We start from the raw sequence: 27,914 nt of genomic DNA on the forward strand, positions 1-27,914 counted from the left end.
TTATTTAATCCCACCCCTTTTCCATAAATCAATTATTAATTATTAACCAGCTTCCTTATTGAGCCTTACATAATTCTAATTTGTTATTAATATTTATTCATATTAATGTGTGTCCAGTGTTGTGATATATTTTGGTATTCAATTTGAGTCGCTGGGACACGTTACATGGAAGTTATTTAGACGAAAAAAAATAAAAAATTCCATGAATAAAAAATATTTACCTAAATGACACTTTGTTTACACATGTAAGGTGCGCACGCACCCTGTGACGCAGCAGAGAGTCAGAAGAGTGAGGTTCATCCTGCTGGGGGTCAGTCAGACAGTGAAGGGAGTAGCAGGAGAAAAGCTGTGCTCACTCTGAACCCGTTCAACATGTATAAAGTTGTCTCCTCTCTAAGGGGCCGTTGTGCAGTTTTAACAGGACAGTCCTGCTGTCGATTCCAATTGGCAGGTGGTGAGTTAGTCGGTTCTTCTGGTCTGTTAATGCTGCTGCTTTATACTTAACTTGAACTTAAACGGTGTTATGTCGCAGTTTGAATAGTGTTTCCATCTGTTTTAAAGTTTTTAGCTAATAATTCTTTAAATTAGCAAAACCCCGACTGGTTTAATGCAACTTGATGCAACAAATGGCTCAGTTTTTTAGGTGTTTTTATTATTTTGTCCAACCCAGACTCTCGCAGTTTGTGGGTTACCTTATAGACACGACCCCCTTTTCAAAGCAGACATTTTTCACATGTCATTGCAAGGTAAAACACACATTCAAGTCACGCCGGTTATACAGGTACAATCGTGTGAAATGCTTTTTGCTGGGAAGCTCCATTAAAATAATAATAAGTTATATTACAATTATAAAAGGAAATACTTTTAAGTTATATAAAAATTACAATTAGTTATATTACAATTACAATTAAAAATACTTTAAGTTATATTACAATTATAAAAGGAAATACTTTGTACAAGGGCATATTAAGAATATATACAGGCATATTAAGAACATGTATATTAACAACAGTATATACAGTATAAGATATATTTTTGTGTGAGAAGGTGTCATATGAATTATCTATTTAAAAGTCTGATCACCTGGGGAAAAAAACTGTTCCTCAGTCTGCTTAGTACATGTGTTATTAAAAACATTAATTATGGCCCTGGCACACTGGAATGGCTGTGGCAAACTAAGTAAAATGGGGCCATAATTACATTTGATCAATTACACCTGTTATTACTCTGCTATGGCTGCTGTGAAAAGGACCTAAACCAGGGGTCAGCGACCTGCGGCTCTTCATCACCTCTCCAGTGGCTCCCTGTGGATTTCTAAAAATGGAAATGAATAACTGTTTTTTGTTTACATTTTCATTTTTATTTATCATTGTTGTAGGTCTATGGTACGACGGTAAGACGGAGTATTAGGGCCACATTGAGGAAAATAAAATAAATCTGAGATTTCGAGAATAAAGTCTTAATATTACGAGAAAAAAGTCATAATATTATAAAGTAGTAATTTTACATGTTAATTTCTTTTTTTCTTTAAAGTTATGACTTTATTCTTGTAATGTTCCGACTTTTTTCTCGTAATATTACAACTTTTTTTCTCGTAAAGTTATGACTTTATTCTCGTAATGTTACGACTTTATTCTGGAAATCTCAGATTTTTTTATTGCAGGACTGTGTGTATTCAGACAACAAAAGTCTAAATAGCATGGGCGAAACTATTCCCTCTTCCTATGCAGCCTCAATTTAACCAGTCCTGGTGTCATAATATGACTGGTGACTGACTCTCTAGGGCTGCACGATTATGATTTTTATCCTGTGTTGCACAATGTGAGGTCTAAAGGGAACTGCCAGTGTCAGCCAGGTTTCACAAAACTGTACATCTGTCTCTCCGTAGATAATAAGGGGAAAGAAATATGAGAGTTGAAAGACTTCTGGGTAAAATGTCACACAAATGACTCCCAAATGTTGCACAAAATGTCATCGTAAAGCTTTGATCAGCCTCAGACAAGTCAGCTCATGTGGTTCCTCAATGATAAAATGTCTCTTTTACCTCAATGTCTGATCTTCAATCAATTATTTCACAGGTGCATTATGTCAGAAATCAACCTTCAGACACCCTCCCGCAGACGTCCCAGATATGCCCCCATGCAATTTCAAACCGGAGGAATACACGGTAAGAAAGAGCAATGTCCTCCAGGAATACAGTGTCTCTATCTGGCACAGTTGGACCTTGTATTCTGTAATCACCTAATATAAAATGTAGATATAGACACGCTGGTATTGACATTGACTGTAACTCCTGCCCTGTGTATTTGTCTCCGTCCAGGGTATGTCCAAGGAGCGGATGATGGAGATCCGCAGGCAGAACTGCAACCCCATGATCATGAAGGTTACCTCCTATAAGAGACCAGTGTTCATCCACCAGGGACACATGCAGTGGCTGTGGGATGTGGACGGGAGGCGATATCTGGATGCATTTGCTGGTGTGGCGACTGTCAGTGTGGGACACTGCCACCCGTAAGGTCCTTTTTGTTTACTATGATGGTATGTTTTATTATATATACAGTTCCTAATAAAAATAATTCCTGTCATCTGTGGGTATAGGAAGGTGACAGCAGCCGCAGAGCAGCAGTTGAAGAGACTGTGGCATACTACAAACATCTACGTCTTTCCTCCTATCCATGAGTATTGTGAGAAACTAGCTTCCTACTTCCCAGATCCTCTTAAGGTAACATGGTGGATTTCTTATCAGATCAGGAGCCCGGATAAATACGTGGGCTGTAATTTAAATGTCTGTTGGTCTTTGTTTCTCTGTCCAGGTGATATATCTGACCAACAGCGGCTCAGAAGCCAACGACCTGGCCATGTTGATGGCTCGGCTTCACACTGGCAACTTTGACATCATCACTCTCAGGTACAAGTCTTGGAACATCATTATGTGCTTCTTAATTACGTAAAAATTAAATGAAAATACAGAAATGTTTTTTTGTTAATCTAATAGTAATGATTAAAAAATCACATTATGTAAAAGTAAGTAACATGCCTTTTTTATAAGGCAAAAAAGGCAGGGTTTACATTTATTTCCCAGCCTGGTAATAGATTTTTAATCAGTTTTGCAGTAGTTTGTCCTTTTCAAGAAAAGTGCTCTGTAATCTAAATGTCCAAAATGTTTCTGATTTATTTTTCTCTGGCAGAGGATCATACCACGGTGGCAGCCCACAGACCATTGGTCTTACCTCCAACGCAGCGTATAAATACCCCATCGCCAATGGCTTAGGCTGCTCAAATGTACGTATGCATTAATATATGACATTGCAACTTATGATGCACATTATAATTTCTGTTTTAATGAAGGTGAATACATACAGTATTCACTGAAAGAGTCCACGTTATTTGTACGGTATAAAAGTAGTTTTATTTGGATGGCTAGAGGATTCAGGGAAGATTGGGTGGGGGTCATGTACGGTGGGATTGAGGGGTCGAGGAGAGGGAAGGAAAGGAGAGGGGGTTGATTGCATGGGGATGAACAAGGCAGAGCGGTGTTGTGGTGTGGTTGGAACATCTGGTCAAGACTCAGGGCGGAGGCACGCCTTGATGAGCTTCATGGTCCCCCACAGGGGTATAAATCCAGGACCTCCTTGTTGTTGCTCATGCAGCATGTGCCTGAAAAATAGCTGCCGTTCTAAGCAGCTTGAAAAGCGTTGGAGCTAATTAACATTTTTCATGTTCTTACTGCCTCTTAGTGCTTACATTCTGCACATTAATGAACTCATTAAATTTCACAGCGTTTTGGTTTAACCTTTTCTGCCCCTCTCCTCTTTTTCATAGACCCATATTTGTATTTTTTAGAGGAGTACAGGGGGTCTTTAGGGGGAGAGAGCAGGTCAACAGTAGATGTCACATAGAAGTGGTGTTCATCATCTGATAGCTGGAAACCTGAAAAAAAAGATTAATGATAAATGAATGAATTAAAGTAAGTTGTGAAAGCGTATCAGGGTTTAGAACATTATGATAGAAGTATATGATGGTCATTCCCATCCTTACTTACAGTATGTCTCATAAGTTGTTAAAGCAATTTTTGGCTTGATACCATTTGTTACACAGATTTGGTGCTAAATTTAACCATTTTTTACCACTTGAGAATTGATAAAAATTATCAATAATCCCTCTAAAATACCACATTAAGACACATAGACCTTGAGGAACACCATAGAAAAAGCCATGCTGTGATTTGGTGTCAGAAACTTTTGACATTTGGAGATTTCTGCAAGAATTGCATTTTTCGGCGATTGGATGGCGAGCACTTCTGTTCTGAAAATTGCTCAGAAACCCCCTTATTGTCAATCTAGCTAGGAAACCCATTCAACCTCTGAATGCTCTAGGTCTGTAATTTGTGGCTTTGTAGTTTCATGAGGCTGTGATTATCCTAGAGGTCACCACAGGTCATTTTATACAGTGAGGTCAAGTTTCAAAAAATGGTCTCACTACAATGAAATAGCTACTATTGGGACTAACAGAATCACGGGCACCGGCGCCCTCAAGTAGTGGTAGAGGTTAAAACAGCTTCTCGGCTTCCCTTTTGTTTTCTTGTAGATTCCATATCTGATAAACAAGAGAATAATGCTGTGTGGCAACATTCCAAATTTCACGTTCGTTATGAGTGACTGTTGCTGTCAGGTTGATCTAGCTGATTAAGTTTCTGCTCAAACAAACAGACCATGTGTCCTGATGTATTCAGAGGTCCATGGGGAGGAAGCCACTGCAGGGACTCTCCTGTGCAGACCATCAGAGAATGTAGCTGTGCCCAAGGTACACAAACACATGTCTCAACACACTGCTCTCATAAACAGGAAGAAACACGACCGTTGACTTGGAGATTAAGCATTACAACTCCTTTTGCAACATTCCTACAAAACATTAACCTTACTGTCTTTTAGTGTGTTGTGTTCATGCCGAGCTATCAACAATGGTTCATGCTGGAGGTTTTAATTTTGTTCCTTTTAACTGCATATGAATTTACATGCAGCACAACATCCACATTAAACTTTGTTAGAATGATTGCTTTACTTTCGAGAGTGTTTTGTCTCAATCCAAGATGAAAAAAACATTAGACGTTTTTCTATTTCTGTACAGATCTCTGTGACAGCTTAAATGGATGTGTATTTTATTGAATTTATGTAGAGTTGCAATTCACAAATTTGCTTTTATTTCTATACAATCTGCCTAAAAGTCATGAGGGTAAAATAGGTCAGCTGTAACACTGAAAATAAGACAAATGTACTGAATCGCCTGTGTAACGTTCAAAGTCTACTACTGTTGATAATTTACCTCTTTTACCTCTTTAACCTTTTACTATTTTCAGGAATTCTTGCTGTACAAAATAGTATGCCTTACCTGGAAATGATCAGCATGTTAGCATATCTACATGACTGTTTACACCAAACAAACAACCGGTCCGTTATGCTGCAATATGATATCAATATAAGTAAATAACAACTGCTGCTGTGCGTTAAATATAGTTGTTATAATGGTGGATAATTTGGTTAAAATTGATATCATGGCAATTATACCACCCTATGTCAATCCACAAAATACAATATAATTACAAAAATATTCAAAATACCATGCAAAGAGTCAAATGTCTCAACAACGAAAACATGTTTCATAGTAGTTTAGGTATTTAGGATCTGACACTGTGACTGCTTTTGATCAGCTTTAACTTTCCTTCATCCATTAACTGTGAACCATGAAATAGTATCATGAGAAAATTCTCATACCACCACATGGTTCACAGTTAATGGATGATCAAAAGTTAAAACTCACCAAAATCAGTCACAGTGTCAGATCTTAAATACTTAAAAATGAATAAACGGGCGCCTGGGTTAGCTCAGTTGGTAGAGCGGGCGTCCATGTATTAAGGCTTGGTCCTGACCGCGGCGGCCCGGGTTCAAATCCGGCCTGTGGCCCTTTCCGCATCCACTCTCTCTCTCCCCCCTTTCACGACTCTATCCACTGTCCTGTCATAAAAATGGAAAATGCCCCCAAAAAAATAACTTTAAAAAAAAAAAAAATGAATAAACAATATGTTGCTCAACCCGTAGCTTTTGTATAAAGATTAGCATTACATTTGTACTTATTACTGGAAATCAATTAACAACTCAAAACAATGACAAATATTGTCCAGAAACCCTCACAGGTATTTCATCAAATCATTACATGGCAAACCCAGGCCCAACAGGCAACAACAGCTGTCAGTGTGTCAGTGTGTTGACTTGACTATGACTTGCCCCAAACTACATGTGATTATCATAAAGTGGGCATGTCTGTAAAGGGGAGACTCGTGGATACCCATAGAACCCATTTACATTCACATATCTTGAGGTCAGAGTTCAAGGGACCCCTTTGAAAATGTCCGTGCCAGTTTTTCCTAGCCGAAATTTTGCGTAATTCCGTAGTGTTATTTAACCTCCTTCACCAACCAATGGTACCAATGGATTCCTTAGGTTTTCTAGCTTCATATGACACCAGTATCATCACTCTAGCTTTAAAATGAGCCCGCTACATCCTAAAAATCGTAAGTTGCGTCAATTCGTTAAAGAAATTAGTGGTGTTTAAACGAATTTGCATCAACGCATTATTAGCGTGTTAACTTTAACAGCCCAGTACGTTTCCATTTGTATACACATGCTAATGACTGTATTAGTTTAAAATAAATGACTCCACTTTGTTTGATCCCACAGGTCACTGCATGGCAAATGATCAATACATTGGACAGCTCAAAGAGACATTTGCTACTAGTGTCCCAAGTCGAATTGCTGCTTTCTTTGGAGAGCCGATTCAGGTACTAAATTCTGAAATTCTTAATGTTGCAAATGGTTTTGTTTGTCTGATCCGTTGCTCTTGCCACATTGAATATTAACATTATCGACTATATGTCTTTACAGTAATATTAGCAAGTAAGTGATGAGTCAACCTCGGAACCCATCCGCTATCGGTCTGACGACGATTTAGCCTCTGGGGGCAACGGCCAATATTTTGGGGGTTCCAGTGTAGCCAGTAGGGATGGGCCGATCTACAGTATACTGTAGTATCTATACTTTGATACTCACAAGCTACTCATTTGGTATCGATTCCTTGGAAAAAAATATCAATAATAACATCATATAAATACAAACGTGGCTGCAACACTTCCAAATGTTTACGCTACTTTTGTGTAATATTTGTGCCAAAATAGCCCTGACATATTTAGCCAGCCCATGTCACATGACTGTGGAAACCAAGTGACATCTGAACCTAGCGCACAGCGGCGTACAGTCGCACACTTCCACATCAAACATGTGAGAGAACGTCAGAAAGGAAACATAGCGTGGAGTAGTGCTAATTGTCACAATTTGGACCAATAAAGATCCACGCACAGCAACATGAGTAACCCCTTCAAACATTTAAAAACAACACACTTTGAAAGTTGAAAGGAGGATTATTATTTAATCACATTTCTGTAAAATACTGGATTTTTTTTACACTTATGGCACAAACATTTTTATTTAATTGTACTCATATTTGCTTTTGTAATACATTTTGAAAAATGACATACCCATTTAAGAAATGATCAGTTCAGTATCGGTATCATTAAAATTGTAACAAAAAGTATCTGTATTGTACTGTATTGAATTAAAAATGTTTGGTAACGCCCATCCCTAGTAGCCAGCGGATATCTGAATAATGAATATCCGGGTGGAGACTGCGCTGGTCATTGTTTACAGTCCGATAAGCAACTTGAGATGCGAAAATGGATTGGTTAATACTACTCGGACTACAAGCGGAAACCAGAACGTTTCCAATACCAAAATGTTGTCTCGTTGCCTACAGAATCTACATTCATATGCAGATATGTTTATGTATATTAATGATGAGTTTACTGAGTAAATTCAACCAACATTAGAAAAGTCTGCTTGTATTAACTAATGTGTTTTGTTTGTACAGGGAGTCGGAGGAGCTGTGCAGTACCCTAAAAACTACCTCAAGGATGCTTACAAACTTGTACGAGAGAGAGGAGGGATCTGCATTGCTGATGAGGTTAGATACACATTTTATATGTTTTAAATCTTTTTAGATGTATTTACTATTTACAATTTAAATAATATTAATTTGTACAAAAAAATGTATTATCATTGATTTGGAGATTTGTTTCTGGCCACCTGGCGAATGTAAATCCAATATTCACTCGACTGTACTTCCTGCGTAGTTTTCTAGTATCTTAATAAGTATTTCTGTACATGAGAGCTTACAGTTCCATGATAAAGTTACTATATTATGCCCAAGAGAACGTCATAATACACTAATGGACTGCCATGGTGTCTTTCAGTATGTTTACATCTCTTTAGCTCTTCTGAATAAATAAGCTTCTTCATCTATTTTGCACCCGACAGGTGCAGACTGGATTTGGGCGAACAGGAAGCCACCTCTGGGGTTTCCAAGGTCATGATGTCATTCCTGATATGGTAACGATGGCGAAGGGCATTGGTAATGGATTCCCAATGGGGGCTGTTGTTACAACACCAGGTGAGATGATACTGTAAAACAGTGGTTCACACACTTTTTCCTTACGGGATCCCTTTTCTATCATTGAGTACACTAATGACCCCTGACTAAGTGACATATTTTATGGATATTTCATATTATATTCAATGTATAACAATAACAGTACAGAACTGTACAATTAACCCAAATAGTGAATGCAAGAACTGCAGGAAGTTTGTTTAAAACAAGCAGATTATTTCCTGTGAATAGTGTATCAGAGATAAGTTTTCCTATTTTTAGGAACTTTCAATACAATACTTTGTCTGTATGTAAATTACTGAACATGTTTTTTTAAATTGTTAACAATCATACATACTTAATAGACATTTTTTTTACAATTTTAGTGTTTTCTCCTCCCTAATGCTTGGCCATTGTTCCATTAGCTCTTGTTGTTTTAACTGCGTGCTTTTCTAATGCAGGCTGTTTAACAGAGAGGGAAGGCTCTATGAATAAAGCCTTTGTTCAGGTTTCAGTTATATTATTATTCAGTTTAATTATTAAGAGAGTGTGCAAAGTGTATTGTTCATTATTTCCACTAATAAATTGGAAGAGATAAAACAACAGTTTCCTAGATAAGGATGTTTCACACAGATTTATTTTGTGAGTTGAGAGCTTGGACTCATTCCACTAAACAAGCTCAAAACAGCGCGATAGTTTGAAGCAGCATTGAGTGAGGTGTTTATTCATGTGTTTACCCAGAAATTGCGGCCTCATTTACCAAGGGGGTTCACTTCAACACCTTTGGAGGAAATCCTGTTGCTTGTGCCATTGCTTCATCAGTGCTCGATGTACGTAAGAATTCATCTTTTCTTTGTACAATAAGTCCTTTTTTTCTGTGTATTTCTGCGTATTGTTATTGTAGCTGCATCTGAAAACTAATACAAACATGACTAACGTATTTCTACCCATCAGACTATCCAAGAAGACGGCACACAGCAGAACAGTCTTAACGTGGGCACCTATCTGATGACAGAACTGGCAAAACTCAGAGACAAGTATGAGATTATCGGTGATGTCCGTGGAAAAGGCCTGCAGATCGGTGTGGAAATGGTCAAAGACAAGGTATTTGTTTTGTAACAGAAGTGACACTCACCTCTCGTCCTCACGTGCTTGAACAACGTGCCGGGCCTCCCGGGGCATGGTGGCCCAGTTAACCATTAGCCGGAGCAGCAGTAATTGTGAAGAAAACAATCTCAGCTGCAGTAAATGTAATCTGTTGATACTGGCAGATATTATATTTGAAAGGAGTCAGCAAAGGGAAGAGTTAGTAAAGAAACTTCTAATAAAATAAAACATTTGCCCGGGAGTAGAATTGTGTAATGTTCAGTTTTGTAGACTTGCAACACAAATATCCTGCTGTGTCATTGTTGGGTTGAATTGTAACCCATGTTCCTCTTTGCTGGTATAGTTTTCCTTTGTTTGGCATATGTCATCATGTTTTAAGAGACTTTCCATTTGCTACATTGCATACTTTTTCAGTATTTGTGACTATTATGCCAGCAATTGAGATTGATTCTGGATTAGAGGTAGACGGCGCAGAAAGGATGTTTTACAAACTATCGTTATCGGCGGAACTGAGATCTGATAGTGGCCGATGGCTGCACAGCCACCACCAGTCACGCGGGGACGTATACATCATTTTGCACGGAGGCTCGATACTCATATTCGAGGTAGAGGGCGAGAAAAAGTTATCTCTTGAATATATAATGCTACACTATCAGCTCTTTGTCCCAGATACAAAACAGGCAGACAGGAAGAAAAACAAATCATTCACTGTTAACTTGTTTACTGAACCAATCTGGTGTTCTCTCTGAAATGGTATCACACCACAATGATTTCTCTGCACTTAGATAAATGTATAACCAGTGACACCTTGTAACTAGATTTCCACTACATGCTCACTGATTGGATTTAGAAAGGAGGCATTAATGGTTTGCAAGAGTGGCTTTTAACAATATACGAGACGCGCAACAGAAGTAATCCTGGCCAGTCATACTGTAAGCCACAGAACAGCGCGCCGCTCATGGCAAATAAATTGAACATATTCCAGGATGTAATCCACCAAATCACACTTCAAGATATTCTCTTACGAATTATTAAATTCAGAGTGACAAAAAAAACAGCCATTTAGGCTGCTGCAGAAGTAAAGAAGATATCGGCCAATTATTCGGCTATCGGCTTTTTCCTGCTCCAAACTATCATTATTATATCAGCCTTTAAAAGTCCACTATCACTCGACCTATATTCTGGATTCTGGCCTCTCTACCTCCATTTGTTTTACATTGACACACTTTACAAGATGTGTTAGTGTGTCAGCAGTAAACAACCCAAAATGATGTAAAGTAGCCAGAAGAATGATCTGTGAAATTGTCATAATTAGCAAATGAATTCTTGAGTTATGGCCAAAAACGTGTTTTGTGAGGTCACAGTGACCTTGAACTTTGAGCCACCAAAATCTAATCAGTTCATCCTTGAGTCCAAGTGGATGTTTGTGTCAAATTTGAAGAAATTCATTCCAGGCTTTCCTGAGATATCGCTTTCATGAGAATGTGACAGATGTGAGGTCACAGTGACCTTTGACGACCAAAATCTAATCAGTTCATCCTTGAGTCCCCAGTGGCTGTTAGGTAAGACCTTGAATCTCTAGAAGACAAGCAGCCAAGCCGCGCGTGAGACGCGTGCCACACACAGGCAGTGTGGCTGCTCTAACCTGATAACATGTACGCCGAAATAAAAAAAAACAACAGGTTCCGCAGCCGCCACGCACTGCTCATGCGTTCGGTGTGGACAAGCTGTAACGCATCCAGCCTCATTCATCCTTTCACCTTTTCTCATCCACAGGCAAGCAGGGACCCGCTGCCTCCTGAGGACATTGGTGAGCTCTTTGAGGACATGAAGGACATGGGAGTCCTGATTGGAAAAGGAGGAATCTACGGACAGGTAGCAGCACTCTCAGTTTATTTTTTGCTGAGTCAGCATGTGGTACTGTATAAGCACAGCTGGCCCCGACATCACCAAAGCTGCTTGTTTTGTGAACACAAAGCTAAAAAAAGTTAGATTATAAGTAGGGCTTTTTCACCCTGCATCATCACGATTACGAGAAATACATACAAATTGATTTAGTGATATATATACGAATTACAGTGCATTACTTTCTGTAGGTATAGCTACCAACGGTGTATGAGAACAGCCTGTTTTGGTAGTGGCTTGACAAAAGTATTCACTGATAATACATTTCAATATGGATTAACATTATGAATATTGCAGTGTCTGCTGCTTAACAATATATTCCAGAAATGTCTGAAGTGCTTGCTCTGCCTTTACTGTGTGACACAGAGTAAAGCACCTGACCTGGTTACACGTTTTCCCGGTAATCCATCCATAATCTCCCCTTTTGTTTTCTGTTTTTCCTCACTACTTCAGACCTTCCGTATCAAACCACCAATGTGCATCACGATGGCAGACGCAGATTTCTTGCTGGCAGTTTTTAACAAGTCCATCCACAACTACATGGAAAGAAGATGAACGTCAGTTAAAGGTCAGCTGGATTGCTCAATGCCAAGGACCAAACCCGGAAACCCTCTCAGCAGTGGATTGCATTTTGTACATCCTTTTTAAAATGTTAAAAAATGTTAGTATTAATCCTGTTTACCTTCTGAGGAAGACTACCTCTGCTATTGCCATTGCATAGCAATTGTAAAAGGGAAACTTTTTTTAACTATGTTGTAATATGATGACTTAATTCACTTAAAGAAGATATAATATGCAAGAATTTTCTAAAAAAAATAAATAAAAAAAAGGTGTAGACTGATGCAAAAATAATCCCTCTCAATCATCACAGATCTGCTGAATCATGCTTGAATGTAACGTTTTATGATTGTAATTCCTGAACACATGCTTTGTTGCTGATTATAGGTGTGCAAAATAATCCCTGTCAATCATCATTTATGACCCACTAGAAGTGTGTGGTGGTGTCTGTATCTGCAGAAATCCTGCCCTCTGCCTGTATTTTCTCTCTTCTCATTATTTTGCTGTGTTTGGGACGTTTCTGGGCTTCAGAAAATAACTTTTTATTTCTTTGATTTAATGCTCTGTTCTCACTAACGCCGCCCCCTCTCTTCATTCACTCTATAGCTCGCTCGACTATCGCTCGAGGAGGGGGCCGACTTTGAATGTTTATAAACAGCAACTGACAACGGTTATATATTATACCTTTAACATACCTCAGTAGTGAAAATGAGAAAATAATCTGGCTCAGTGCCTTCCTAATAACTGACTTGAAGTTAATTTTGCTTGTCTTGGATTTGCTGAATCATGATTGAATGTAACGTTCTATGATTGTAATTCCTAAAAACATGCTTTGTTGATGATTATAGATGTGAATGTAATAATAATAAATCTGTGAGCTTGAGGAACAACCATTTGTACTACACATTGTTTACACCGCCCCTTACAGGTATTAATGTTATAGGTTCTACTGTCTTCCACTATTTGTGGTTTGGAAGCTGAAAAGAGCTGTGGTTTTTTAATCCTGCAATCTTTTTCTTCTTCTAACACCTAGCTTTGCAGTGCCCAAAGTGCCGTCAAGTTCATTATTGTCTGTGAAAACGACAGGGAAGGCCTAGCCTGAAGACACAGTCAAAGACTTTCAAGGTAATTCTGTGTGAAAAGACACCATAAACAGAAACCGCACACCACATATGATCAAATGCTTACTCGCTTCTGAAAAAACTAATCTTTACGTTTAGTCCTTGCTTATTCCTAGAGTACTTCCTTGCTGCTCTAGATGCACAAAAGAGGCTCACATTGTCCAAATAAAAGACTGATGTTGACAGTCCCCAAACAAACACTCCCAAGAGACATTGAAATGTGCTGGGTGCAATACATAACCCAAAGAACATGCAACTACCCACTACCTACTGTAATAACGGACTATAGTAACTCAGTTGAAAACATACGGAGCTCCAGCCAGGACGTCCAAGCACTCGGTTTATCTTTGCAGTCATCTGTCTAGTGCTTTGATTTCAGGTTCCTGGTATTGTGCATGCTTGCACACTGTCACTCTCACTTGGAGCACTTGAATATTATTATTATTTTTATCAATTACACTTTTGTTACCCTGCTATGACGTGGCCGCTGTTAAAATGGCCTATTGCATAAGGCAAAACAGGCAGAGCATAGAAAGCACTATCACACTTACCACACAACAAACTCCTCCTCACCTCAGAGCGAGGTTAGCGTCTTCTCCGGCCTCCAACAGGAATGAACTGGCACCACCCAACAACATATTTTGCCTCCTTTCTAAACCCAATCAGTGAGCATGTAGTGGAAATCTAGTGACAAGGTGACACTGGTTATACATTTATCTAAGTGCAGAGAAATCATTGTGGTTTGGTAGGATCTGGGTACCATTGGCTGCTCACTATCCACCCATCTTTGACTTTTTAGAAAAAGGAAGGCTGAAGTGAGTGAGTGTCAGACAGTGAAGGGAGTCAGATAGCTGTGTTGCCCTCTGCACCTGCTCAACATGTATAAAGTCGTTTCTTCTCTAAGTGGCCGCTGTGCCGTTTTAACAGGACAATCCTGCTATTCACCTGTTTCGGCCAAACTTCACCTGGGAAGTGGTGAGTTACCATGGAGATGAACAAATTTTGATGATCATGGTCTGTCTGTATAGGAGGTATTTTATGTTTGTTACAGTAACTTAAGAATATCAGGTGACATTTTTTATGTTAGCTCATGAACTAATTAGCTAATATAATTGTAAAACAGGATAATCTGTCAGGAATAAGAGGTAAACATTGGTTTTATTATAGGCTGCAGTAGAGATTGGTGCACTACACTAGGTAATATATTCACTGCTATTCATGCAAACAAGACTTGATATGGTGAAATAAGAATTAAGACAACTGCATCAAATTAAATAACTGACAGAAGATAAAATCTGCACACACTGCAGTGAAAGTCATCTCATTTGAAATTGGTTAAATGGAGGGTGCATATGAGAGTTAAGAATATGTTATTTAGATTTCAAATTAAATGTTTCTCCGGGGAGTAACAGCATCATGATTTATATATTAATATAAATTATATATAATGTATATTTGCCTGTCAGATCAGTTCTTAAAGTGGTTAAACCATCAACCAGGTTTTAATTTGATTAAATATTGACCAGAAAAACTTAATGAAATTTTTAAATCAGATGGTTTTTTTTCTGTAGATAAAGAGTAGCCTGGATCCAGATCTCTGAATCGTTGCCCACATCTACGATTCTTTTTAGCAATTCAATGGAAAATGTCAATTCGATCTGATTATCAGGCTACATTATAGGGTCTAGAGGATTAATGATGGACCTGTACTCCTCGTTTGTCTTCCTTTTTTCATCATCTTCTTCTTCTTCCTCCTCAAAATGCTCGGCCACGACTCACAGCTGCGCAGCATTTATATTATTATTTATTTATAGTATATTTTTGTTGTTTTTACCTTTGTGTTTTGCCTTATAAAGTTGTCATTTTTTACAGTTTTCCCATCCACAGAATCATCACAACCTTCAGCTAGACGTCTATACACTATAATGGGGCATATTAGCCCATAAAAAAAAAAAGAACTTGAATTTTTAATTTTGTTTTATTCAAAACTGCGTTGCAAACCATAATATTGAAACAAAAAACTCAATGTAGAAAAGCGATTTGAAGCTTCTAGCTTCTGTTTATGAGTTATGCCCATTCTTTTGGGCACAGTACATGGCCATTTTTTTTTTTTTTTTGCTAGGAATTGTCTTTTTTTCCCCTGCCAATGCATATCCCTGAGCAAAAGTGCCCTCTTGGATGCCCCATTCTTCCTTCACGGTAGGTACCACACGCTCCAAAGCCCAGGCCACTCAGGTGTGTGAAAAGGGCTGGGCTGGTGTAGTAGTTATCACAGTATATATGGTAACCAGAACCCAGGTAATCCTTTTTCACCAGTGACATCACAGCATCAAAAGAGAGTCCTTTTCCACTCTCGAACTTTCTCTTCCCAGTATAAATTTTGAAGTCAACGGTGTATCCATTTGTGTCGGCCAAAACAAAGAGCTTGATACCCCACTTGGTCAGCTTGAGCTTCAAGTGCTGTTTCAGTCCGATTTTGGCCTTTGTTGCAACCATCCTTTCATCCACTGACAAGCTTTGATAAGGGTGGTACACGGATTTGCAGGCATTTCGAATCGAGTCACACAGAGGGTTGACTCTGTGCAAGTGATCGTACTCCTCTGTGCCCTTTTTACTGTCATTTACCACATCCTCTGCTGGGTCACTTGTGCAAATTCCATAAAATGACCATGAATCTGTTCCTTGCCATCACTGTACGTGGAAATGGGACATGAAAGATGCTTTTCACCCTCCACATGTCTCTCAGTTTCGGCAGGTTGAGGATTCCCATGTATACCAGCAGTCCCAGGAATTTGAAAAACTCTATCGGAGTGAGGTTCGTCCATTCAAATTTCTTCCCACTTGCAGAGTTGTTCGCGGCGTTCTTGTCTGTGTTGTTGGCGATGACCTTTACGGTCCCGTCGTCGAAGAAGTTTTTGAATATCTCCAGGGGGCTTGGTTTGTTGACTGGAAGTAGTGGTGGCTGCACGCCGGGCTCGCGCTTCGGAATGAACCTTGGCAGATCAGGCGTATTGTCGGCATCTATCTCGGTCTTCCATGCAGAACTGTGGGGAGAGAGGTTCCCCTTCTTCCCATTCTCATCTGGACTCTCTCTGGTAGGAGTGGTGGGCAGTGGTGGAGGCCCCGGAGGGTACGTCTGTGAAGGAGAGTATATTTGTGGTTGTTCATAGAAAGACAGCCTTCGTCTTTTCCTCTTCTTTACACTCTGTTGGCGGCGGCCCACCTCGTCAGCATCCACACTGTAACATCTGAAAATAAATAAAACTACTTTTTCACTGGGTAATGATAATTATTCAAAGCCTTGTTCAAAACACACACACACACTTGTTACAAACAACACCCCCCGCCACCTCTCTTTGTTCTCCCACACAAAGGCAGACTTCTGTAGGGATTGAAAGCACAATAATATTTGGTTTATTTCCGATAGTATTCACTTCCCCCTATTCTACAGTTCGTTCTACAAACACACCGGCTCAATTCCAAACCACCCGCTACACCCTCTCCCTTACCACTTCCACTCCGTTTGCATGTTCTGCCCACATCTTCCTCCAGAAACATCAGATCCACAGGCTCCTCTGGACGGATTTTCCTCCATGCCATGTTTTTGTGTCTTTTTTCTGTCACTACAATCATCTCAGACCAACCTCTCCTCTCTGCTATGAGCTCACGTGTGCAGCTCCACGTCCTTCTTCTCTTTTTTCACCTTTTTAATCTTTTTATTGGACAGATTTCACATGTACAATTTCACATATTGACAATGCACACAGCAAAATTCATATAAATATACAAAATAAACTAAATTGAACATATAAAATAAAATATAAAAAAAGGAAATAAATAATAAAAAAAGAAAAGGGAATATTTAATTGTATATTTGCATACATACTTCACAGGCAATGCATGCCCTTACAGTTTTTATGGCCTTTTTGTTGGTGGAAAATGTCCTTGTTTTTTTGTACAGTTCAAAATCTTTGTAAAAAAACACAAAAAAAGGGGCTTTGGCTTTTGCATATAGAATTTGGCAAGAACAAATCAATAGATTTATGATATATACCCTTTCCTCAAATTTTCTGCCATAAAGAATACAAATGTAACACGTTTATAAAATAATGCAAAATCTTTGGACAAGACATCATTTAGAAACATCTTTTCTTTTTTCTGAATTTCCCTGGAAACCGTTTCACAGGTGCAGTATGTCAGAAATCAGCCCTCAAATCTCGTCCTGCAGATCTCCCAGAGATGCCCTCATGCAATTTCACACCAGAGGAATACAAGGTAGTGTTGTGGAATCCAGACAGTGTCTATCGTGCACTGTTGGGCTCAGTATTCTGTAATGGCTTTAGTAAAAAAACTAAAAAGTTAACTAAATATTCAACTTTACCTGGCAGGTGCTACAAGTGATATTACCTGTTATTACTAATTTAACTAGAGGATTCTTTTTAATTATCATCAATATTACACTACAATATTTTGATAGTGATTAAAGGAAGCCTGTGGAGCTTTTGACCACTAGTGGCGCTGTAGAGCAATGTTTTGTGTCGCGTGTTTTACTATCATAAAACGAGTGTTTCACTATCATAAAACGAGTGTTTCACTCCACTGATTGCCGCAATTCCACTGACATGAATTGCTTCTGCTGCAAATATTTGTCATTTTAAATGCCGGTGTGACCGAGCCTTAAGAGAAACCACTGACCTGCTAGTGGCGCTACAAGAAAAGTCAGGGGATCAATTAAATAATCAGTATTCCTCTCCTCTGGAGACCTTGAATGTCTGTACTAAATTTCATGGCAATCCATCATTTTCACTCAGAACCAAAAACACACACAACAACAAAAAAGGTCACTATATTCCTTTTATTTGTCTCCGTCCAGGGTATGTCCAAAGAGCGGATGATGGAGATCCGCAGGCAGAACTGCAACCCCGTGACCATGAAGATTACCTACTATAAGAAACCGATGTTCATCCACCAGGGACACATGCAGTGGCTGTGGGATGTGGACGGGAACAGATATCTGGACCTATTTGCTGGTGTGGCGACTGTCAGTTTGGGCCACTGCCACCCGTAAGGTCCTTTTTTTTCTTTGCTGTTATAGCATGTTTAATTCTGATATACAGTTTTCAGTCATAAATCACTGTTCTGACTCTGACATCTGTGGCACAGGAAGGTGACAGCAGATATAGAGAGGCAGTTGAAGAGACTGTGGCATACTACAAACATCTACGTCCATCCTACTCTGCATGAGTATTGTGAGAAACTAGCTTCCCACCTGCCGGATCCTCTGAAGGTAGACGGCGGTGGATTTGATCAGCTCAGATCAGGAGCCTGGATAAATACGTGGGCTGTAATTTAAATGTCTGCTGGTCTTTGTTTCTCTGTCCAGGTGATATATCTCACCAACAGCGGCTCAGAAGCCAACGACCTGGCCATGTTGATGGCTCGACTTCACACTGGCAACTTTGACCTCATCACTTTCAGGTACAAGTCTTATCCTCATGTGCTTCATAATTATATGAAAATTAAGACTTTTTTTAGCAATACTTGCTTTAAATCTTCAGCATGTTTCTGATTGTTATTTTTGTTTCTATCCTCCAGAGGATCATACCATGGTGGCACCCAACAGACCATGGGTCTAACCTCCAACTCAGCATATAAATACCCCATCGCCACTAGCTTAGGCTGCACACATGTATGTATACATCGCTGTATTGCAATGTCACACGCAGCAATACACAACATAAAACACATAAGGGGCTGCAACCAATGATTAATTTCATTGTTTTCATTTTCTTGATTAATTGATTAGTTGTTTGGTCTATAAAATGTCAGAAAATGGTGAAAATTTGACGATCAGTGTTTCTCAAAGCCCAAGATGAAGATATTCAGTTTACTGTCATAGAGAAGTAAAGAAACCAGAACATATTCACATTTAAGAAGCTGGAATCAGAGAATTTTGACTTGTTTTTTTCTTAAAAAATTACTCATCAACTCTCTTAAGAGTTCAGATTTTCTTAAATACAGGTTGGGGGGGCTTCAAGTAAAGTAGGCTGGGAACCACTGCTCTAGCTGACTATGATTCTGCCCAACAAACAGGTCATGAGTCCTGATGTGTTCAGAGGTCCGTGGGGAGGAAGCCACTGCAGGGACTCTCCTGTGCAGACCATCAGAGACTGTAGCTGTGCTCAAGGTAAAGAGGCTAACTGACCAGCATTGTCTGTGGGACTAAGCATTACAGTCCCTTCTGCAATATTCCTACAACAAAATAATGCAATACGTTTAACTACCACAGGAAATTATGATATGAGACTTTTGTATTGTATGGAAAGACATTATTGAATAATTGCTTAGCCCTTACTTAGGTGCAGTAAAGTGATAAAGAAGAAGTATTTTGGTATTTTGGTAATACTGCTTTTCTACATGCTAATTTGTCACCAAAAGAATTTTCTTTAATCCAACAGGTCATTGCATGGCAAATGACAAATACATTGGAGATCTCAAAGAGTCATTCGCTACTAGTCTCCCAAGTCGAATTGCTGGTTTCTTTGCAGAGCCGATTCAGGTACTGAATTATTTTTTGGAGTCTTGGAGTCTGAAAAAGTTAGAACTTTACTTTTATCATGCCATCCATTTTCATTATTTTCTTCATGTTCAGTACAGCTGCTTGTGTTGATTAAATGTGACTGTGAGATGTGAATGTGTTTTGTTTGTACAGGGAATGGGAGGAGCCGTGCAGTACCCTAAAAACTACCTCAAGGAGGCTTACAAACTTGTGAGAGAGAGAGGAGGAATCTGCATTTCCGATGAGGTTAGATACACATAAAGTTACGTTATGCTAAAAAATGAAGGACATGAAGCAAACACCATGTAACAAGGCTAAGATCAGGCACTAAGGCCTCCATCATGAGACTTTAAAGGTAAAAGTCAATGTGAGAACATACTTGGCAGAGCCTGGTTTCCATCTTTTTAGCACTAATGCTTGTATCTAATGTGAAATTTTGTTTTAAAAATGTAAAGAAACTAATCTGTTTGCACCTGACAGGTCCAGACTGGATTTGGGCGAACAGGAAACCACTTCTGGGGTTTCCAAGGTCATGACGTCATGCCCGATATGGTTACAATGGCGAAGGGCATTGGTAATGGATTCCCAATTGGAGCTGTTGTTACAACACCAGGTGAGATGATACTGTACGACATAAAAACCTTGTTTGAGGCAGCAGTGGGTGGAGATGTGAGCTTGTTTCTTCATGTGTTTCTCAGAAATTGCTGCCTCCTTCGGTAAGGCCTCCCACTTCAACACCTTTGGAGGAAGTCCTTTGGCTTGTGCTGTTGCTTCATCAGTGCTGGATGTAAGAATTCATCTTCTCTTTTTACATCAGTCCTCTTTATTAGCGCAATAGATTTGAATTTGATTAAAGTCCAGTCTTGTATTATTACTGTAGCTGAGGTTGAAAAGTCCATAATCACTCAAGCACACTGAATTATAACTCGTTTATAATGTTTGAGTGCTACGGCATACATATCCGCTCTGTAAATCAAAAACACTGACATTATTTTGACTGCAAAAAGAAAAGATTAAATGTGATCTCAGTTGGACTTAAACAATAGCTGATGGATTTTTACTCAACAGACTATCAAAGAAGACGGCACACAGCAGAACAGTCTGAATGTGGGCACCTATCTGATGACAGAATTGGCAAAACTCAGAGACAAGTATGAGATTATCGGTGATGTCCGTGGAAAAGGCCTGCAGATCGGTGTGGAAATGGTCAAAGACAAGGTATTTGTTTTGTAATAGAAGTGACACTCACCTCTACTCGCAGTAGATTTGTAGATGTAGTAGCCTGTCAGGCCATTTGGCATAAGTAGTTAGTTGCTTGGACACAGGCAGATGGATAGTGTTCATACTGTTAGTTACTTCAACATAGTATATAGAGCTACTTCCACCCTTTTTTAACCTCCTCTCTGATCATCCACAGGCCAGCAGAGACCCGTTGCCTACTCAGGCAATGAGTGAGATCTTTGAGGACATAAAGGACATGGGAGTCCTGATAGGGAAAGGAGGAGTCTACGGACAGGTAACAGCACTCACCCTGAAGTAGCCTGTCCCTCTGTTTATTTTGCAGGGTCACCAGCAGGTGGTATAAACACAAAAGAGTCTTAGGGCAACTCCGAGAGGGGGAAAAAACATTTCAAGCAGGGCCGGCTCTAGCACTTTTGGTGCCCTAGGTGAAATTCCAATCCAAACTCTAGCCCCGTAAACTGCAACACACATCAGACATCACAATGGTTTAAGACAAAAAATTAAGATATTTATTTTCATAAATAACTGTATTTATTATTATCTAAATAAACAATTGGTCCATGATATTGTTGGCTTCAAAGTGTTTAGTCAGTTTCACTACAATTTACACTTTTATTAACAATTAAGTGCAGCCGGGGAAAAGTGTGAGTGGGAAAGAGAGTTACAGGGTTTCTTTCTTTCTTTCTTTCTTTCTTTGTTCATCTGTTACCTCAATGCAGAAAATGAAGAAGGGCACCCACTGGCATTTTTTAAATTTCAAGAATAAGGCTTAGGTAAATAAAATACTGTAGGTATTATTGTTTATGTTGCGCAGTGATTATTATACTAGAAGAAAAATAGAAAAATACGGAGCAAATGCTTTTCCAGTCCATTAGTAATATTAGTCCATCCACCAAGTCCATTCACTGCAGAGACAAAAATGTCACCGCCACAACCCATCTTGATAATCGTAAAAAAAAAGGAAGAAACATCATCTTCTTCCGTCAAAATGACTTGCAATTATGGTGGTTTTCCATACATGATACGCATGACCTGACCTGGTTATAATCTCCTTCTTGTTCTCTCACAACTTCAGACCTTCCGCTTCCAACCCCCCATGTGCATCACGAAGGAGGATGTCGATTTCTTCCTGGCAGTTTTTAACAAGGCCGTCCACAACTACATGGACAGCAAATGAACGGGTCGGAGGAGTAACTCAATGCCAAGAACCAAACCAAACCAAACCTATAAACAACGAGCACTCAGCAGTCGACTGCATTTTTGTAAATCTTTTGAAATATTAAAAATTTAATTATTAATAATTTTTTTTGTCCTGATGTGGAAGATTGTTATTTCCTTCGTAACAGGGAACTTTAACACTTAACTATGATCTGCATGTTATAACTACGAAAGTCAGTCCTGCTTTCGAACATGTTTTTCTTTTACAGTGAGGGCTCATAATTATTCAGTACACTACGCAAACATCACTACATACAGTATGTCTTTCTAACTGACTTGGAATTAATTTTTGCTCTGTTAAGATCTAAATCAACATTGTTATGATTGTTAGGGAGGCTATATATCTGAATGTAACAAGTTTGATGTAACAAATATTTGTGCTTTGAAATATTTGCTTAAATATGCCATTTTGTTTATACTGTATTTGTCACCAATAAAACAGCATATAAAGGTACAGGTGCGTGTTTAGTACGGACATATAGTTTATTGTTGGACATGTTTACTAGAGGCATTAATGCAAATCATTCCAGAGATGTTGTATAAATACCAACGGGCAGAAGACTGAAAACCAGTTCCCATCCACATAATAATATAAAATAAAATGCCTCCTTAATAATAATAATAGTAATAATAATGAACAAATGCCTCTTCGATAATGAACAAATGCCTCTACTATAACAAACAATGATGGAAACTGAAATATTGTTTTCCTTTTTCCTTTTACCTTCCTTTAAAGTTTCCCTAAATAAAAAAGACCAAAGAAATGGGTATAAAGGGTTTCAGTGAAAATCAACAAATGACTAGAATAACAGAATAAAGCCTGCAGGCGCTAGGCTATTGTGAGGCAAGCCAGATCCTTGCACAAGTAGCACCTAAACGTCCTAGTGCAGGGAACCTAATTGAAGGGTATTCATTTTGTTTCCCCAACTAGGATGGACAACAGTCTCAATAAGCAAAACACAAAAGAGCATGTGCTCAAAAGGGCCTAAAAAAGATCAGTGTTTCTGGCTTGGCTGTTAACATATGTTGCATTTAGTGAAGGAAGGATCAGAATGACACTGGGTGTGCAGTTTTCCACCTGTTATTTATCATTGTTGTAGGTCTGTGGTACGACGGAGTATTAGGGCCACATTGAGGAAAATCTGAAATTACAAGAATAAAGTCATAATATTACGAGAAGAAAGTTGTAGTATTATGAGAATGAAGTCATAATATTGCGAGGATAAATTCATAATATAATGAAAATAAAGTCAGGTTTGCGAGAAAAAAGTCGTAGTATGATGAGAATGAAGTCATAACATTATAAAGTAGTAATTTTGTGTGTTATTTTCTTTTTTTTCTCGTAAAGTTATGACTTTATTCTTGTAATATTAAAACAGTTTTTTTTTCTCGTAAAGTTATGACCCTTTAAATTTCTGAATCTTACAAACAGTCCCTTTAAGGGCAACAGGAATAATGGAGAGAATTTAATTATTATTAGTAATATTATTTTATTTCGTTATTATTAATATTATTATTAATAATAATTATTCATTTTTATATTAATTTTTATTTTATTTTTTTCCTGCCAATCTATTGCTCCACACTCCAGTCCAGTATGTGGCGGTGATGCACCTATAAGCTGGTTTGCCAACCGCCAATAAACACCAAAGAAGAATAAGAGGGATCTGTTAATAGGGTGCATCCTCTGATTTTGTGCGTGGACGTGATGACGTACTGCGGTAAGTGTATTATGTCATTTCCGGTTGCCTGCGTGTCTGATATGTCGTGTTACTGGTAGTGGTACTGTAGCTGCTCCAGCACATCCAAGTCAATACAGTTATACTCTTCATTACAGCGGCTAATTACCCGCTACATTCATGCTTACACTAGTTCTGCTTAAGCACTCATTGCTCGCTCCTTTTGTAGAGACTTCTCGATAATCCCACAGTTGCTTGCAAGCTATTGAACTCCTAAACCAGGGGTCAGCAACCTGCGGCTCCGGAGCCACATGCGACTCTTTAGCCCTTCTCCAGTGGAGTATAGTATGTCGCAAAAAAGAGTAAAAAAAGTCATAGTGTCGAAAAAAGTCATAGTATAGTCTGAAGAAATAAAGTCACAGTCTAGTATGTCGAAAAAGTCATATTATAGTATGTCGAAAAAAAAGGAAAGTATAGTATGTCGAAAGTCATAGTATGTAAAAAAAAAAGCCATAGTATAGTAGGGGAGAGTGGGGTAAGATGAGCCAATTTTTACTTATGCTGTCCTCGAGGTTAGGAAAAATGAGACAGAAGCAGAATGAAAACTTGAACCTTAAATTCAGGATCTCTCCTATCAAATGAAATGATCAGCATGCATCCATCACAAAGCTGTCTGGAAAAAATGACCTTCCCAAAAAAAGTGCTCCTGTGGCTCAACTTGCCCCAGGTAAGGGGTAAGTTGATCCGAGTCAGTGGGTAAGTTGAGCCATCGTGGGGTAAACTGAACATCTGAGTTTTTAAGTTTAAACCTCAGCATAAGTGTGTTAACAAACAGTTTCACAGTTATGAACTTGTGAGAACAAACCACCTGTGAGTTTCAAGACCATTGAACAATCAAAATATCATTCAATATTCGACAATATTCCAGTCGTCAAGGTTGCAGTGAAATATGAACTGTTGCTCCCTCCTTGCAGTTCCTCCAGCCTTTTGAGGTTGAGGTAGCTTCTTCAGCACATCACTCAGTGGAAAAGATGCCTCATCCTTTTCCTTGAATACAAAGGTGGGCTTCTCACGTCAAGTGTTCCCCCGGATTCTTCTGAGAAATCTTGCACTCACTTCGTTGCCCTCCAGGCTCTCAACCAAGCCAATGTAATGGTAGCTTCTGCCTTTGGATACAAAGTTTACTATGACAAAGTCACCAACTGACAGATCTGAGATGTCTGATTCACTTCTCTCATCATTAGAACTCTCATGCTCAGAAGTGTCATCAAATGGGATGGCATCACACTCTCCTCAGAACTGCTGTACGCTGTGATTTTCGTCTTGGTCTTTGGTTTGACCTAGGCCTACCTGCTAAACCCTTCTCTTTCCAGTTGTTGGGGACAGGAAGGTTGTTCTTTCTGCCAATTCCAATGCCAGTTCACAGCATTTCTTTGGAGTAAGGCCGTGGAACTGTTCAGCCAGCTTCTTGATATGGTCTGCAAGCTCCTTCTCTACCTCCTCTGTGAGGACCCTCTTTGCCTCTGCTGTTCCACTGTAACCAACTGTTTTAACTTCCTTTATCTCCCTCTTCTATAAAGGTTAACACATAAAAAAAATCAAACCAAGTTGTGTAACACTCAACAGTAATACCATTTTATACATCAGAGAATTAATTTGGTTAATTTATGGTGGGGTAAGTTGAGCCAGTGGCTCGGAATAACAGTAGAATATTAGTGAGCCAGTGGCTCAACTTACCCCATAACCTTTGGCTCACTTTGCCCCATAGCTACCATTTTGGAAAAAATGGCCCAGTTTAGCAATTCAGGCTAATCTTTAGTGAAGGGATTAACATGGTGTTATATCTTTAGTAAATCACCAACATGTATAATATATTTTTTTAGACCTGGATAAATTTGCTTTGACCTAACATTCATTATTCCTGACATGCAGAAAATTTACTTTGACTGGGAAAAAACTGTTTTTGGTGTAAAAAAGTACTTACTACTTCTCCCATGTGCTTCACTTCATCACAGCAAGATAGAAATGATGGGTACTTCCTGAATTTATGGTCACATGACAAAACATAATCACAGTTGCCAAGATACAGGGGGTGGGTCAACTTACCCACTGGCTCATTTTACCCCTCTCCCCTATATAGTATAGTATGGCGAAAATAGTCATAAAAAAAGTCATAGTATAGTATTTCGATAATTTCATGAAAAGTCATAATATAGTATGTCAAAAATTTTATGCAAAAAGTCATAGTATAGTATGTCGCAAAAAAAGAGTAAAAAAAGTCAGTGTCGAAAAAAAGTCATAGTATAGTATGTTGATAATTTTATGAAAAAAAAGTCAAAAAGTCATAGTATAGTCCGCAAAAAAAAAAGAGTAAAAAAAAAGTCAGTGTCGAAATAAAGTCATAGTATAGTACATCGAAAAAATGTGATAGTATAGTAAGTCGAAAAAAAGTCATAGTATAGTATGTTTAAGAAAGAGTAAAAAAAAGTAATTGTATAGTATGTTGAAAATAGTAAAAAAAAAAAATAAATCGTAGGTTAGTATGTCGAAAAAAAGCCATAGTATATTATGTAAAAATTAAATATTACAGTATATCGAAGAAAGTCATAAAAAACTCACAATATAGAATGCTATAAAAAGGTCATATAAAAAGTCACAGGATAGTTTGCCATGAAAAATGTAATAAAAAAAATCTTAACATTGTATGCCAAGCATGTATTGATGGACAAACACAGAACATATACACAGGATATATTTTATTGGGCTAAAAAGAACACTACATTAACACCATCTCGTTACCATCTATACTTTAAAATTATTGAAATCAAAATGTCAAAAAAACATATTCAACAAATACAAAATATAATTTAAACAAATAAATAAATAAAATGTGCAAAATTCATGATATGGCATTAATGAAGGTCACATTGTAAACATAAGCAACAGTAAAAGAGATCAAGTTTTACTCAAAATAACTAGTAACTAAAATGGGACATCATAACCTTTCCTTCCCAAAATTCAACTACAAATACATTTTTTAATTTATGTCACAAGGATTTTTTTTTCAATGACACACTGCAACTCTCAAACTTTAAGACCTGATTAGTGCAAAATTAACATTGTGAACACCTACAGCTCACTGTCGCAATCTAGTGGACAACAAGTACCACTACAACCTTACAATCACCAGCAGCTCCACAAGAAAGCATAAACACACAAGAAAAATAGAAATTAATTGTTTTTTTATGGCTATTTGAGAATACTGTTATTAAGTTGAATATTTTCCAATTCAAAAAGATAAAAGCAGACTATTACAAAACCTCTTCAGAGTCCACCATCCCTTTTATACTTAAATCAATTGCATTCAAATAACTTTAAGTTCCTAAAACCCATTAAGTCCACTCTATTATCACATATTATGCATCATGTAAAATGTATTAAATAAGATTGTTAAAGGATTGTGTGTGATCAGTCTACATCTAAAACAGTGTAATGACTTCCTACCTCTAAATGTTTTGTGTCTTAGTGGATTATAATATTCATGTGATAAATAGTTTAAAAAAACAAACAGCCCATGTCCTTCTGTAAGTCATGGTTTCACCACTGAAAAGCCAACTGGAAATTTTAATATGTAGTATGTACTGATCGATAATTTAATTACAGTAGCATAACAAAAACAGCAGTGGACTAATATACAGCAAGTTAATGCAGCAATTACATCTTTTTTCCATTTTATATTTCTGTAAATATCAACAAGTTATATGAAGATATTACTAGCAATAGACACACTATTGAACAAATCATTCCCTTGAATGTTAAAAAATAACATTAAAAAATAAATACCCAGAATCTTTCCAGACCAGAGGCCTGTACTACGAAGCAGGATTTGGGGTTTATGTTCGAGATAAGAGATCAACTCGAATAAAAGCATCGCCTACTGACCAATCAAAGCATCGGTGTGCAGATCGTAAGATCATATTACACAAATACAAA

General features: G+C 38.2%; 2 protein-coding genes across 3 annotated transcripts in view; both read left to right on the top strand.

Annotated features, from left to right (window-relative positions):
• Window positions 1-294: 294 nt before the first annotated feature.
• On the top strand, window positions 295-12,992 carry agxt2 (alanine--glyoxylate aminotransferase 2). Its single transcript, XM_074616848.1, has 14 exons — window positions 295-454; window positions 2,079-2,167; window positions 2,321-2,511; window positions 2,599-2,722; window positions 2,814-2,908; window positions 3,189-3,282; window positions 4,710-4,803; window positions 6,735-6,835; window positions 7,978-8,070; window positions 8,424-8,556; window positions 9,274-9,362; window positions 9,487-9,636; window positions 11,416-11,514; window positions 11,998-12,992. Exons 1-14 carry the CDS (start codon window positions 373-375, stop codon window positions 12,097-12,099), a joined length of 1,536 nt encoding a protein of 511 aa, XP_074472949.1. The 5' UTR covers window positions 295-372; the 3' UTR covers window positions 12,100-12,992.
• Window positions 12,993-13,951: 959 nt separating this feature from the next.
• Window positions 13,952-27,914, top strand: part of LOC141756882 (alanine--glyoxylate aminotransferase 2, mitochondrial-like) — a 308,692-nt gene continuing 294,729 nt past the window's right edge. The window contains exons 1-14 of one of the 2 annotated variants that reach the window (XM_074616846.1): window positions 13,952-14,198; window positions 17,410-17,498; window positions 18,097-18,287; window positions 18,387-18,510; window positions 18,607-18,701; window positions 18,819-18,912; window positions 19,317-19,410; window positions 19,682-19,782; window positions 19,936-20,028; window positions 20,263-20,395; window positions 20,481-20,569; window positions 20,851-21,000; window positions 21,200-21,298; window positions 22,100-22,696. In XM_074616846.1, the coding sequence (XP_074472947.1) occupies window positions 14,102-14,198; window positions 17,410-17,498; window positions 18,097-18,287; window positions 18,387-18,510; window positions 18,607-18,701; window positions 18,819-18,912; window positions 19,317-19,410; window positions 19,682-19,782; window positions 19,936-20,028; window positions 20,263-20,395; window positions 20,481-20,569; window positions 20,851-21,000; window positions 21,200-21,298; window positions 22,100-22,201 (1,551 nt within the window). In that variant the 5' untranslated portion in view covers window positions 13,952-14,101 and the 3' untranslated portion in view covers window positions 22,202-22,696. Of the gene's footprint in view, window positions 14,199-17,409; window positions 17,499-18,096; window positions 18,288-18,386; window positions 18,511-18,606; window positions 18,702-18,818; window positions 18,913-19,316; window positions 19,411-19,681; window positions 19,783-19,935; window positions 20,029-20,262; window positions 20,396-20,480; window positions 20,570-20,850; window positions 21,001-21,199; window positions 21,299-22,099; window positions 22,697-27,914 lie in introns of those variants that run through there. The other variant, XM_074616847.1, reaches the window with a different exon arrangement.

This window comes from Sebastes fasciatus, chromosome 19, assembly GCF_043250625.1.
Source record: "Sebastes fasciatus isolate fSebFas1 chromosome 19, fSebFas1.pri, whole genome shotgun sequence".
Lineage (NCBI taxonomy): Eukaryota > Metazoa > Chordata > Actinopteri > Perciformes > Sebastidae > Sebastes > Sebastes fasciatus.

Coding starts and splice junctions, on each gene's coding strand:
- agxt2 (XM_074616848.1), top strand. CDS start 373: ATGTATAAAGTTGTCTCCTCTCTAAGGGGCCGTTGTGCAGTTTTAACA. Junction 455..2,078: donor TCGATTCCAATTGGCAGGTG/GTGAGTTAGTCG, acceptor ATTATTTCACAG/GTGCATTATGTCAGAAATCA. Junction 2,168..2,320: donor TCAAACCGGAGGAATACACG/GTAAGAAAGAGC, acceptor GTCTCCGTCCAG/GGTATGTCCAAGGAGCGGAT.